Here is a 15062-nt window from a genome sequence, read left to right on the forward strand (position 1 = left end):
TTTTTTAAAGGGAGTTGCCTGAAGTACTGAGATATTAAGTGATTTATTTGCGGGTCACACAACATCAGTCTGACTCAAAATTGAGTCTCCCTGGCTTTGAAGCCAGCTGTCTTATCTACTATACCACTAAGCTGTACAGTGGGGACAGGGGAGGGAGCTTCTTAATTTTTCAAGGGGGGAGGGGATATAGACTCCCTTTTATCTTGGGGAACTCCTGAAGGACCCTGGGAACTCTCTGATATTATCTTGGTTAGGACTCTCCCAAAGGGTCTTACTGGGCTCTACAGATGTGTGTGTGTGTGTGTGTGTGTGTGTGTGTGTGTGTGTGTGTGTGTGTTTTGTCAAGGCAAATGGAGTTGCTCATAGCTAAGGAGTATCAAGTGTTTCCATCCACTTTGTCCCCCAGCTGCCCTGATCTGCAGATTTTTTTTTTTTTGGTTTGCTTTTAAAAATACTCTAGGAATCCCTGTGGTTCTTGGTTGTTTTTGTTTTTGTTTTTAATTTTCAGGCTCTCTTTCCCCCTACCTCCCACCCCAAGCAAACAAACAGGTGCTTAACTGAATGAGCTGGAGAAGGAAACGGCAAGCCCTTCCAGAGTCTTTGCCAGGAAAACCCCAAATGGGGTCACCAAAAGTTGGACACGAATGAATAATAGCGACAACGTGAACATTGGGAAACATGGGGAAAGTGAATTTTTGGTAGGAGGTAAAAACTCCACAATGGCAGATGGAAAAGTACTATTATTATTACTGTTGTTGTTATCTAGGAGTTTGGATGATCTGTGCTACACTACGAGGAAAGAATCAAGAGCAATCTGTATCTATGAGAGCTGAGGCCTAAATAAGGATTTCTGTGTGATTGCTTAAAAAAATTTCTCTCTTGTGGAACTCAGGAAAAAGCAGAGAGAGTGTAAGGAATGGGGGCTTTGTCCCAAAGACAGGGACTCTGGGAGTCAAGAACATGTCGTCTGGGAGGTGGGAAGGCCACTTCTTGGACAGCTCCCTAGATTCTTATTGAGGGGCAGGTCTCTGGGAGTTATGGGGGGATGTGTGTGTGTGTGTGTGTGTGTGACACAGAGAAAAAGAGAGAGAGAGAGAGAGAGAGAGAGAGAGAGAGAACCCCAGAGAGAGAAACTTAACCTTTTGACCTCCCAGGATGGGGATAGAGAACAGCAAAAGTCTGAGCCCCCACCATTCTGTTTTAGTGTGGATAGGGGATGGGAATGAGAGTAATTCATGTGGCTAGAAGATCAGAAAGGTGCTACGGATTCAGGCTAGTGCCTCCCCAACAAAGCAATTCACAGGGTTGGTCATGACTCTAAATTCTAATATAATTTAATTTCCTAACTTGCAGTGTGACTCTGGGCAAGTGATTTTTCATATCTGTCCTGCTTTCCCATCTAGTGAGGATCTTGTCCATCCTACCAGAACAAAACCTGTTTTTTTTTCCTTTTCCCCAAAGCCCCTCTACTAACATTGGAAGCTCAGTTCTCCGGGTGACTGGTAAGGTAGGAATGATTCCTGGGCTTGGAAGGGTTTCTACAGACATTAAGTCCGTGGCTCTGCCTCCAGGCAGGACTGCACCCCTGCCACCCACAAATGATCCTTATCTCTTTCCAGATTGATGCTACTGACCTGGCATCCCATGGCATCTTTCACAACTGTCTCCCAACCTTAAACTCTTAATAATCTTCCCTACCAAGGTTGCCAGGATCCTATGTGGGGAAGGTGCAGATTGAGAACTTTGGGAAAAACCTTTCCTTTCTTGGGACTTCTCTTCCCTATCCCTGAAGAAGGAAGAGTTCTAACTTAAAAGTCTGGTCCGAGTGTCTTAAGCTCTGTTCTCCGAGAACAGAACCTATCCTAGCTCTTTTTTGGAACAAGACCTAAAGGCTACTTTGATGACATCAGGAATTTGATCATCATCCAAAGGATGAGGAGAAAGAGGGTGGCAATGGAAGAAAATCCTCTTCCTTATTAGCTCAGTTTCCTCGCTCTAGCAAGGTTGGCTAACTAAGGCAGGGCACTGGGTTTCTACCTTCTGAAGCTCTTAGAGAATGAACGCCGAGAAGTCTTAGGCTTGGCGAATGTTCAAGGCAAGGAAGTGCATGGTTGGGCTTACCTTGAAATAAGGGAAGTGTTCGGTCATAAAATTGTAGATCTCACTGACTGGAAGACTTCCTGTTTTGCTGTTCTTGAGGGCCATGAAGATGAGGATGCTGAAAAAAGAGAGAAATCTCTGTAAATTCATACTTTTAATTGCCCTTCTCCCCAACTCTACTTAGTGACAAGCATTCCCATAGAATATAAACCACTTGAGGGCAGGGGCTGTTTCATGTTCACCTCTTTAAATCCTGTGCTTGTTTCCACAAGTTAGTCAACAAGCATTTATTAAGCACTTAGTATATGTTAGGCACTGTGCTAAATGCTGGGATAGAAATAATGACCCCAAATGGTCCCTGTCCTTAAGGAGCTTACATTCTAATTGGGATTACAACATGCAAATAACTATGAACATACATGACCCTGTACAGGGTAGATGGGAGGTCATCTCAGAGGAAAGGCACTAACAATGGAGGGAGCTAGGATGCTCACAATGTTCATCTAATGAAGAGAATTGAATCGAAACTCGATTGAATAGAATGGAATTGAATTGAATCTTGATTCAATATCTTAAAACCTGATTCAGTATGTTAGGATTGCATGAATTTACCGGAGTCTGGGGACTTGACAATCTATCGCATTTCTGTGGCTTCATCGGCCAAGTCACAACCCTCTTTCTCTATCTCATCTGGAGAACAGGGGAATATGTCCCCTGACATTTGCTCCCTCGTGAGAATAAAAAGAAAGGAGAAAATTATTTATTAAAGCAGATAGCTCTCTGAGAGGGAGGAGAAAAGGAGATAGGGGGGAAATTTGGCCTATATTAAAATGCAAGATAGCAATAAAAAGCCAATTTTTTAAAAATGAAGGAGAAATGATACTGTTCTGAGTCTTTTTTTGAAAGTTGAAAATCTGAGGGATCCTTGAAATTATTAGGTGATGATCAAAGTTTTTGATCCTCTGTACCAGTGGGAGAGTGAGTGCCAGGAGGATATAGATGGATCACCTCAAGCACCAAATAACGCCAAAACAATTATTTTAGAGAGCATTCCATGATCTTTGGGCATCTGGCTTAGGCTGTTATTAGTAAAAGCAGTAATAATAGCTTGCATTTATATAACGCTTTACCATTTACTGTCCTGTGAGATAAGTGGAGCAAGTATTATTATTATCATCATTTGCACTTGGCAGAGAAGCTCACAGAGGGGGAGTCAATTGCCCAAGGTCAAGGTTAAGTGGCAAAACTGGAATTAGACCCTAAGTCTTTATGGCCTCTTTCCATTATACCACCTCCCCACTATATTAAGGTAGGGCTGAGCTCAGATTGACTGACAGGGAGAAGAAAGAGTCACAAATGTAATGGGTGTCAAGAGAGCCAATCTACTTTTCCTTTATTGCCCCTACCCATCAGCCACCCAAGCCAGAGCCAGTAGCCACAAGATGAAGTTAATGTCTAGAACAGGGGCCCTCAAACTTTATAAATAGGGGGCCAGTTCACTGTCCCTCAGACTGTTGGAGGGCCGGACTGTAGTAAAAACAAAAACTTTGTTTTGTGGGCTTTTAAAGAAACTTCATAGCCCTGGCTGAGGGGGATAATCGTCCTCAGCTAATGCATTTAGTCCTCAGCAGTAGTTTGAGGACCCCTGGTAGAGTATAGGGATTGATAACAGTCCATATCCCTTGGAGACTAACGCCCTCAGGGTCTAGTTGTAGATGGAACTTTTGGTCAGTTGCTGTTTGGATTAGACATTGGGGTTCTCAAGTCCTTTCTAACTCTGAGATTTAGTGAACTCTGACCCTAATCCTCTCCAAAATTGTAGTCAGTTGTTTGAAGGTGGGAGGTTATAGCAGAAAGAGGCAAGGGCAGGATACCTATTATAGGTTCTAATATGATGCTAGACCTAAAGGGGAAGTCAAAATCATAGATTTAGCCCAAGGGTCATCCAGGCCAACCCCCACATTTTACAGATGAGGACCCATGACCTGGATAGGTTAGATAACTTGTCTAAGAGTCTAGCTCCTCTGCTTCTTAATTCCACACTTTCTACTATTCCACAGTATTCAGCTCCTGATTTTCCAGAGTAGGAAACTGGAAGCCATTGAGGGAAAGTGACTTGTCTGGCTGCGGCAGAACCCTGGGATCCAGGGATCTTGGAGTCCCATCCAGCCCCCAGATTTACTAAAAGGGTAAGATGAGGCTGGGATTGTTGAACTGCATTACTGAAGGTCACACAAGTTGTTTGAATGTCAAAACCAGGTCCTCACCTTCCGACCCATTCCTGAATTCACCCATTTCTGGTCTCTCGATTCCCAGGCTAGGTTTTTTCCATCCCACCTGACTGCATCCCAACAGCATCCTGAGCTCCGAGGGGTTGGGTGGGGAAATGGGAAGAGAGGTAATAACTGGGGGAAAGGTGCTTTGCCTAGGTCAGAGGGGAATAAGGGTGTGGTTACCTGTATGAGTAGATGGGCTTGGGGAACAGTGGCTGCTGAGACTCCACACTGGCTTGAGGGGCGATCCTCTGGTAGGCGTAGTGTGGAGAAGGGAGGTAGGTCATTGGATAATTGCCATTCCCAGGGGTGTACTGTGGAGAGAAAGGAAGTCAACACGGTGGGGTTTGTGGTAAGCCTGAGCCTCTCCTTCAAGATAGTTGCCCTTCCCTTGATTGTCCTCTAACATGGAGGTACATCCCCAGAAGCCCTTTAGCCTGATGCCTAATGAAGATTCAGGCAGGAACTGAAATGTAGAGAGGGAAAACACCAGAACTGCAGGATGGTATAGCGACTAGAGTACTGGACTCGAAGACAGGAAGAACTGTGTTCGAATTCCACCCAGACACATTATCTGTATGATATGACTCTGGCCAAGTTATTTAACCTCAATTTCTGTGCCTCAGTTTCCCCACTGATAAAATTAGGAGGTTACATCTCTGAGGGACTTTTCAGCTTTAAATTTATGATCAAGAACGGGGGGCAGTGTATATTTGGGAGTCCCTCATATTCTTGTGAGTTGATTCATTCCTCTCCATACTTTATTTGCTTCATTGATTTGATGCTAAGTTTTGCAGGGAGTGGATGGAATCATAGTGTCGGAGCTGGAAAGGACTTAGAATTCTTCCAACTCAACCTTCTCACTCCAGAAATGAGGAAAGGTCCAATTCTGGGTGCCCAGCTCGCTTAGTCCCCTTCTCCCTGCCGTTGATCTGGCCCCGTGTGACTGCAACCACACAGCTAGGACATGGTCCACACTTGGACCAGTAAGTGACAATGGGGAAAGTCACTCAAGTCCCTTCCCTGCCCCTCCGTGTTCGGGCCCTTGCCCAAACCTCTCTGGCCTTGGGGAAAGCCGTAGCCCCTGACATATGGCCACGGCCATCAGCAATGGCGGGGCCTGGCGATTCATCAGTTTCTTAGCCTTTTATGAGTTTCAGTGGCTCCTTGGCAGGGCAGGAGGTGGTGGCAGGGACGGGGTGGGGATGGAGGGGGCTGGTTTTATGCGGCGTGCGAGGGCTGTGAAGTGTCAGGGACGGGCCTTTTATGGGGGGGTGGGAGACTTCACCTCCCCAAGGTGCTCCCTGTCTCTCGAGCTTTTCAGGTCACCTAGAAGGAACTTAGGGCTGAGTCACTCTCTACCCCAGGCCCTATAAAGCCAGGGGAGGGGCATCTGGTCCAGGAGTTGGAATCAAAGCCGGTCCTGGACTTTCTGAGGCATCTGAGAGAAGCACAATTAGGATGCTTCCTGGCTGTTGCGGAACCCTTGCTAGGGACTTGGGGACTCTGTTACAGTCCCAGGCACATGAAGGTTGCTTACACCCCAATCTCCCCCTGCCCCCCGAAAAGCTGTTCAGCAGCTCTGCTGTCCCCTCTGCCCTCCTTTCTCCCTCCAGACTGGATGCCATCCAAGCTCTGTTTCAGCTCTAGCATTCCGTGGTCTGAGATTTCTCTCAGTCCTTTCTCTCGTGGTTGGGGATGGTTTGACTTGTCTATACCTGGCACTGCTGCTTTCATTGCAAACGGGGTAAATGCTGTTGGAGAGCTGGGGAAGGAAACCTGCTCTACAGGCAAGTCTTGTCCTTGTGCCAGTCTGCAGGTGGATGGAGATGGGTGCAGGGTACACCACTTGCTCTGTCTTGCCCGGCTACTCCCGGGAAGCGTTTGAGCTGCTCCGATGTGGGGATTTTTAAAAACTTTCTCTGCATTCAGCCCATGCCAGTGTGGGGTAATCACTTGGCATCCTGGGCACCAGGGGTGGAGCTTGAAACGAGGGGGATGGGAGGCTGGGCCCGGGGAAAATCTGGGAAAGGAGGATGGAGCGGAAGGGACTGGAGCAATGAAGGAAAAGACCTTAGGTTTCATGCATGTGGAGCGGGAAAGGGTCACAGAGGCTGTCCTGTCTCTTCAGCACGAAGACCAGGAACCCAAGAACCAAGGAGATGAATTACACAGTCCTATGTTGAACAAGTGGAAATGATCAGAGGGCCCTTCCTCAGGATGGAACACTCGGGATCATCTCAGCAAACCCAGAGAGAAGTGACTTGCTCACAGTCACACCGTAAGGGGCATATTTGGGATAAGAACACAAGTATTGCATAGTGTTCTTTTGATCACATTGTGCTGCCTCCCTTATTTTACCTCCTCTTATTTCCTTCTCATCTCACTGTCCTCCAACCCTTAATTTTAGGTATCTTTTTATAATCATCTCTATCCCTGATTTGGTCACCTTTTATAGTCCTCTCTATTCCTATTTAGAATATTCACAAATATTCCTATTTGTGAAAAGCTTCTTAATTTTGGGTACTTTTAACAATCATCTCTATTCCTATTTAGTCTTTTGTCTATATTTGTGAAAAGCTTCTTAATTTTGGGTACTTATTACAATCATCTCTATTCCTGATTTAGTCTTCTGCCTGTATTTGTGAAAAGCATCTCCTTCCCTTTCATCAGATGGGTGTTGACCTTTTATCTTAAGATCAGGAATCCGTTTGTAGCTCATTTTGGATGTGGTGTGAGATGTTGGTCTGCACTTAATTTCTGCCTGAATGTTTCCCCATTTTCCTTGCACTTTTTATTAAAAAGGGATGCGGCTGATTCCTTTGCATTTACTGAACTCTTAAGTTACTATATTTAATTGTTTTGGGATCCTGTTTTTTCCTTGATTTTTTCCATGGATTATTCCATTTCCAGCTTTTTCCCATCTGGAATTCCTTCCCCTATTCCTAGTTTTGTGGGCTTGCTTTCTCTTGAGGCTGAGACCACCAGCCCCTCCCTGGGATTTTGTAACTGGGGCAGAAAATCCCCCTTCCTGGGGTTAAAATTCCCTCCCTCCAGTGGCCAATGTCTACATATTTCTGGGGGGGCCTACACATGAGTTTGAGCATCTGAGAGTTGGGTCTATAGCCGCTTCCTTTGTCACCCTGAGAAAGAGCTAAGAGACGCAGCTTGTTCCTGTCGTATCCCAGGCCCACGTGCTCCATTGCTCCCTGTAAAACGCTCCTATCCTCCCTGGAGCCTTTCAGGAGGGCAAACATGGAGTTTTAGTCTCTTTATTACCTCCTTGTCCCCAGTGAGACCCCTCTGTTCTCCCCTGCCCTTTATACGTACCTGGTGAAAGGGCTGTGAGGGGCAGTACATGTGCTGGGGCTGGTAACAATACAATCCAGGTGGGCCCTCCATAGGGGGTGGCTTGAGTTTGACCTCCGACCCATGCTGGAAACAGAAATAAAACAGATATTTGAGAGGCAGCGTGAATTAGTGGATAGGACACCAAGCTTGGAGTGGGTTCAAATCCTGCCTCAGATCTTTCTTATTTGGGTGGCTCTGCACAAGTCTTTAATATCTCTGGGAATTTGCTTCCTCATCTGTAAAACATGGCAGTTGAACTCAATGACTCCTAGTGCCTTTTCTAACTCAGCATCTGTGAACTTGCATAATGGGTCCACTTCTAAGAACACCTAAGGAAGGTCCCATGTCCAAGGACCAGTGCTTTATCCCAAACCAAACTCAGTCGGTCCTCTCCCTCTCCCCCCCCCCCCACCATTGCTCTTCTCTTCCCTTTCTGTTGGCTGGCAGGGAAATGAGGGGAGATGAGGATGGACCCAAGGTAGACTTTGGGAATCACAGAACCCTGTCAATGCACAAGCCCGCATGTGACGGGGAGAGAGGGAAGGAAGGCGGCCCGCCCACAATCACACAGTAATGGGGGGCAGAGTGACTCCCAGTTCTGCCTTCTTTTTATCACATCATGACATCTTCCCTCCTGCCCTCCTGCTCATTATCCTACCGAACGTACACTTGCCAAAAAAATTGTTTTATGAAGAACTCACACAGGGCAAGGGCTTAAAGGATGTCAGAAAACGCAACCCAGGGACACTGTCAAGGGATCTCTTAAGCGCTTTGGAAGCAATTGCAGACATGGAAGGCACTGGCACTGCCCAGTCCCTGAGAGCCCAAAGGGGAACTGGATTCGGGAGGCTCCTCACCCACTTCCAAACAGAGGAGACTCGGGGCGCCCCAAACCCCAAAGCAGGATTTCCAGAGAGCAGGACACCAAGGGCAGCTGGAGTGGGCGCTGCCTCCAGGATGCCAGCAGAGAACCGAGAACTGCCTAGAAATGGGCAGCGTGCTGGACGTGAGAACCTGGGTTCCAATCCTGATTCAGAGACGCCTTAGCTGGGTGACAACGCGCCAGTCTCTTAAGTTCAGTTTCTTGATCCGCAACATGGAGACACAATACTAGCTACAGGACCTCCATTGCCACGTTACCTATCTAAAGTGCTCTGTCTGCTTTAAAGAACCATATAAGTGGCAGTTTTATTTGGGGAGGGAAGGAGGGAATTCGATGTATAATTTAGTTGGTATAAGGAATTCTCTCTACCAAAGAGCACTTTCTAAGCAACTTATTATCTTAGAGAATTGCATGGTGCACCGGGAATTCAAGTGACTTGTCTAGGGTTGTGCCGTGGCAGGATTCGAATCTGGGGCTTCTTAATTCTGAGGCTGGCTTCCTGTAGATTAGACCAGGCTGCCGCTCCCATAATTGGTATGATAGGAAAGGACGTGCCCACTCAATGGTCAGAAGGGTTGATCCAGTGTCAGCTCCCCTTTCCTTTCTTTCATCCCCCATTAACTTCCTCACCACCTGAATGATCTCAGGAAAGGTGAAATGGATTCACCCCCCATGGAAGCGCCACCTCCTCCATGAAGCCCTCCTCTGTGCACAGTGCTTCTCCCTCTAACACCCCGTAGAGCCCTGTACCACTCCTCTGGCCCTTAGCCCCTGCTGCCTTTATTACTATTGTCTATTAGCTCCTTGAGGGCAGAACCCACGTCCTGTCTGTCTTTGCTGACCCTATAGTGTTCAGGACCATAGTGGGTCAATAAACGTACGTGGGTAATGATTGCAAGCTGAAACAAAGGCAGGATAGGATGATGGAAAGACTGCTGGAGTCGGGAGTCATGGGTTCAAATCCTGCCCCTGATGCGTATTACCTAAGTGTCCTTGGGCAAGGGACTTAATAAGAGCTAACTTTTGTTTAGTGACAGACACTTTGCAAAGCACTTTGCAAATTTTATCTCATCTAACCCTCACTGAAACTCTGGGAGGTAAGTGCTATTGTTTCTCCATATTATAGATGGGGAAACTGAGGCAAATGAGTTAAATGTCTTGCCCAAAGTCACACAGTAAGTAACTGAAGACACGGTTTGAACTCAGGATTTCCTAACTCCAGACCCTCTGTGCCAACCCGCTGTGCCACCGCCTAGTTTAATCAAATTTGAACTCCCGGAGCCTTGGGTTCCTCATTTGTAATATGAGGGCTTTGGATTAGATGGTCTCTGAGCTGCTGAATCACCAGCCATCGGATGTGGAAGTGAGCCTTGTGGTCCAGTGCAAAGTGTCAGAGAACCTGGGTTTCTGTGTGACCTTGAGCAAGCCCCTTTATCCCCCTGTGCCTCGGTTTTCTCCACTGTAAAAATGAATTAGGGGTCCTTTGCGGTCCCTTCCATCCCTAGAGCTATGATTCTATGATCTTGCCTGGGCGACCTGGGACAAGGTCACTCGGTGAGGGTGGGTGAGAGAGAGTGAATGCCTAAGAACCCAGTTTGCTTTTGGTCTTCCTGGCTTTGAAAGAGAGGAGTGATAAGGGTTGGAAGCCAGGAAGATTTCTCTGCCTAGGAGAAATGCTGCCCAGAGACAGGGGGATGGACAAGTTGATCTCCCACACTCTCTTTCCAGGGAGCTCTGTGAACACAGGGTCATTCTGAGAACAGGGATCAAGTCAGTTCCCAATTGTAATGCTCTGTGGCATGGTGGATTGGAAGCTGGAGGGATTCTGGATCTCAGAGGTCTAGAAGGGACAGTACAGAGCATCTAGACAACCGCTTCATTTGCCAGATAAGGAAATGAAGGCATCCATAGGAGCTGAGTTTGAATCCCAACTCCCCTTACTCCTTAGGATAAATCAGTCCACTTCGTAAGCAAAGGGTTATATGGTCCTGAAAGCCCTTCTCTTGTTAGAACCCCATTAATACATCCACGGACTGGTGAACTCCTTGAAGTGGTTGCATCCTCCCTCGGCGCTGATGGGGACCCATCAAATGACAAAAACAAATAAATGTGGATCATCTGAAAATGACTTCTTCTGTGCCTGTGGAATGTGTTTTTGAGCCGACATTTGCATATGGGTGTGTCAGATATGCTGGAGATTCATGACACTTCAAACAAAAAAATAATGAAACCACACCAGAGAGACCTGACTCAGGAGGAGCTGGGAAGCTGCCCAGCTTCCCTCCCCTGCCAGCCCCCACCTGGCCGCGGCGTTTCCCCTTCCTTCCCTGGGATCCTCGGTGCTCGGCCGGGAGCTGCCGACTTTATAGCCCCATACATATAAATACACACATGTATATGTTATATAAGTATAGCCCCGACTGAAGTTTAAAGCTTACATATATATGTATACATACATAATATAAATATAGTCCCAACTGAAGTCTAAAGCTTATATATTCATATGTATATAATATATATTATATAAATATAGCCCCAACTGAAGTTTAAAGCTTACATATACATACATATAAATATCACCTCAACTGAAGTCTAAAGCTTATATATAATATATATTATATAAATATAGCCCCAACTGAAGTTTAAAGCTTACATAGATATATATATATACATATATACATAATATAAATATAGTCCCAACTGAAGTCTAAAGCTTATATATTCATATGTATATAATATATATTATATAAATATAGCCCCAACTGAAGTTTAAAGCTTACATATACATACATATAAATATCACCTCAACTGAAGTCTAAAGCTTATATATAATATATATTATATAAATATAGTCCCAACTGAAGTTTAAAGCTTACATATACATACATATAATATATCACCTCAACTGAAGTCTAAAGCTTATATATAATATATAATATATATTATATAAATATAGCCCCAACTGAAATTTAAAGCTTATATATACATACATATATAATATGTTATATAAATATAGCCTCAATTGAAGTCTAAAGTTTATATATGGATATATATATATAATATATATTATATAAATATAGCTCCCACTAAAGTCTAAAGCTTATATATACATATATATTATGCAAATATAGCTCCAATAAAGTCTAAAGCTTATATATATATTATACAAATATAGCCCTAACTGAAGTCTAAACTTACTCTTGCCCGGGGGGTGTGGGGGTAGGATGGGGGGCGGGGTTAGTGAGGGAGTCTAGAGCCTTGGGATGGGCCACTGCCCTGGATGAGGCAGAAGACAAAGGAAAGAAGTCCGGCCCCCTCGGGCTCTCACTCACCATCATTTGTGAGCTGTGCTCCTGGCTGGGGTAGTGGGGGCCGTTGCACCAGGCAGCGGCCTCTGTCGAGAAGCTGGGGGCGAACGGTTCGGTGTCCCCGGCGCTGGCCACATCCTCAAAAGTCTCCATACATCCCGGGCTCTTGAAGGAGTGTCCATCCAGGCCGAGGGCCGGGTGAGCCTCGAGAAAAACATCCTCATTGAACTGCCGCTTGTACGGGTGAAAGGGGACCCGGCCGCCTTTGAGGAAGCGTCCTGGGCTCCCTACCACCGGCCCGTCCTCGTAAACGAAACCCTGGAACTTCTCGGTCGGGGAGAGCCGGAATGCCGTCTGGCCCGGGCCGGCGGGAAAGTGAGTCTGGAGCTGCTCGGGGCACGGGGAGGAAGGACTGGGGCTGTGGGAGGAGATGGAGGGCTCCGGCTCGGCCTGGACATCGCCTGGGTAGGGTGGGCAGCTGAAGCCAGGGTTCTCCTGGAAAAGGAAGGAGAAGGTTAAGGAAGATATCTGCAGGCTCTGGAGGCCAGCTGGAGGAGGCTGTACCAGCCTTGGAGGGTACGGAAGAAGGGAAAGGTGGATGCTGTGGTAGGGATGGTGGACACACTATGTCTGCTCTTTGAAGCCTTTGGTCCAAGAGGCAGTGGGACATGAGTGCCCAGGAGATTGGGATTCAGGAGACCCTCTGGTCCTGAACCTGCTGCTGACTCTCTGGATCTTGGGGGGGGGGGCTTTTGGAGCAGATGACAGCCAAAGGCCCTTTCAGGTCTGACATTCTGGGATCTATAATTATGTGACCACGATTGCTGGCATTTGAATAAGGCTTTTTGCTTTGCTAAGCGTTGCCCCAATATCACCTCTGATCCTCAAGAAATAACTGATCATCATCACAGAAGGGACCCCTCGGGCCTCTGTTTTACTCAGGAAGTCTCAGAGCCCTCTTGGGAGGAAAGGGCTCAGTTAAGGTCACCCAGGTAAGGAGAGCCGGAACATAAATGCATCTGGAGCTTTTCTTACTGTCGCTCAAAAAATGGGGGCCCCGTGCCCACCGGGTACTTACACTTTGTGGGGGTGGGGAGCCCGTGGCCCTTCGGGTCTGCATGAGGTCTTCCCGATGCTCTCCCTCGAGGCTCTCCGGGGGGGTCAGTGGGATTTCAGATGGTTGCTGCAGCAGAGAGACCATCACCCAATCCTGGCTTCGGAGAAAGTCGGCTGCAATGAGACCCAGTACCCCATCCCCGCTGGTAACTATGGGTAGCCTGGGAACTTTGTGCATGTCACCCCCAATCACGGTCTCCTCAGAAGGCATGGTTCTGGAGCACTTTGCTGGACCCTCCCTGATGGCCAGATTTAAAGCAAAGCTCCAGCCTTCCCTTCTTATGGGTGCTCCCCACCCCAATCTCTTCCAAATTATCGCATAGCTGTGTATTTATTCGGCATATTCTTGTGTGTGTCTGCTCTGAAAGACTGTCCATCCGCTCTCTGAGGAAGGGACAGGTTCATTTGTGTTTTTCCTCAGTCCTAGTCCAATACCTGGCGCAGTGTCGGGAAAAATCACTTGTTATACTTTCTGCTATAGTAGGAAAAAATGCTGGTTAATGAGTCAGTTGTAATGTGCTTTATTATTGCTCTGATAATCCTTGGCTAAAACCTTTCCCCTCCTACAACTGGAGTATGGAATGAATGAGACAGAGAAGGGAAGACATAAACTCCTCCAAATGGGGAATATTCACTGTTCTTTGCTCCTCTCCTCCCACCTCTTCCCCTAGTGCCTAGACACAGCGCCTGGCCCAGAGTAAAACAATGGTCAATAGCAGAATGATGGATGGACCTGTCTCGTACTCCTTATTGACTGAAAGCCCTTGGAGGGCAGTGTCTAGTCCTCCTTTTTAATCTCCGATTAACACCTGGAACATGGGACCCTTTCAATAAGATGCTTAAGAAAAATCTGTCAAATTGCAACAAATAAATACCCTCAGTCTTCCCTTCTGTGCAATGGAAGCTGTTGGGATTACATGATTTTAAAAATTCTTTTCATTTTTTAAGTCTTTTGAGCTTATGATCCTCTAAACCCTCATACAAATCCCAGGCTTGGAGAACAAATCACTGGATGAAAGAAATGGGAAGAGACTGAGGGGTGGAGGAGAGAGAAAAGGGAAAGGCTTGAATTATTCAAGAGATAGTGTGGGGGCTACAGAAAGACTACTGACCCGCATGTCGGAACACCTGGGTTCTCAAACTAGCTTTGCTGCTCATGAGCAATTTAATCTTGGGCAAGTTCCTTCCCTGTGCCTCAGTTTCCTCCTGTGTAAACTGATAGGGTTGGGTAAAAGAATCTCTAAGGTCCTTTCTAGTTTGAAGCTCATGGTTGGGTGAATCCAACCTAAGTCACTAGCTTCCTCACAGTATGAGGTCAAGAATCTAGACTGAACCTAGTATGTGTGTGCATGTGTATGTGTGAGTGTGGGAGTGTGTGTGCATGTGTGAGTGTGCGAGTGTGTGTGCATGTATAAGTGTGTATGTGTATGTGTGAGTGTGCAAGTACGTGTGTATGTATGAATGTGCGAGTGTGTGTGTGCATGTGTAAGTGTACAAGTGTCTGTGTATGTGTGAGTGTGCGAGTGTGTGTGTATGTATGAGTGTGCGAGTGTGTGTGTGAGTGTGTGTGCATGTGTAAGTGTACAAATGTGTGTGTATGTGTGAGTGTGTGAGTGTGTGTGTATGTGTGAGTATATAGGGGGTGGGATTAAAGAGCTGTCTTTAATGCACATCAATCCTATTTGAGAACAGAAGATTAGGGTGACCCCCTGAGCTCCCCTCTCTGGGGAATATGGAAAGAGAATCCAAAAAAAATTAAGGCTCGAAGGCTCTGATAAAGGAGATCAGCCTCAGATCATATCGGTGAATGGAGTAGGATGCCTGCCCTGGTTTCCTCGTCCTAGCTCTTTCTCCAGGCTGCCCTTCCATGCCCTCTGTTCTCTTTTAAGAGCACCTTTAATGCAGAGAACAGAGATTTTTCGAGATCACCCAATTCTATCCTGGATTCTGAATCCCACGCCCAGAGAGTTGCGACATGTCTTGGCCAAGATCTCCATGAGCTACGGGTAATCATTTATTTGCACTTTTCTG

At 46.5% G+C, this 15062-nt stretch overlaps 1 protein-coding gene across 2 annotated transcripts in view; it reads right to left on the bottom strand.

Moving 5' to 3' along the window:
- The window catches only part of FOXN1 (forkhead box N1), a 51080-nt gene that overhangs the window by 12130 nt on the left and 23888 nt on the right, over window positions 1-15062 (bottom strand). For both annotated transcript variants that reach the window (XM_051992330.1, XM_051992329.1), the window contains exons 2-6: window positions 12994-13145; window positions 11940-12410; window positions 7704-7808; window positions 4557-4687; window positions 2122-2218 (exon numbers count right to left, since the gene is read on the bottom strand). In XM_051992330.1, the coding sequence (XP_051848290.1) occupies window positions 2122-2218; window positions 4557-4687; window positions 7704-7808; window positions 11940-12410; window positions 12994-13116 (927 nt within the window). In that variant the 5' untranslated portion in view covers window positions 13117-13145. The remainder of the gene's footprint in view (window positions 1-2121; window positions 2219-4556; window positions 4688-7703; window positions 7809-11939; window positions 12411-12993; window positions 13146-15062) is intronic.

This window comes from Antechinus flavipes, chromosome 4 (assembly GCF_016432865.1).
Source record: "Antechinus flavipes isolate AdamAnt ecotype Samford, QLD, Australia chromosome 4, AdamAnt_v2, whole genome shotgun sequence".
NCBI classification, from domain to species: Eukaryota; Metazoa; Chordata; class Mammalia; order Dasyuromorphia; family Dasyuridae; genus Antechinus; species Antechinus flavipes.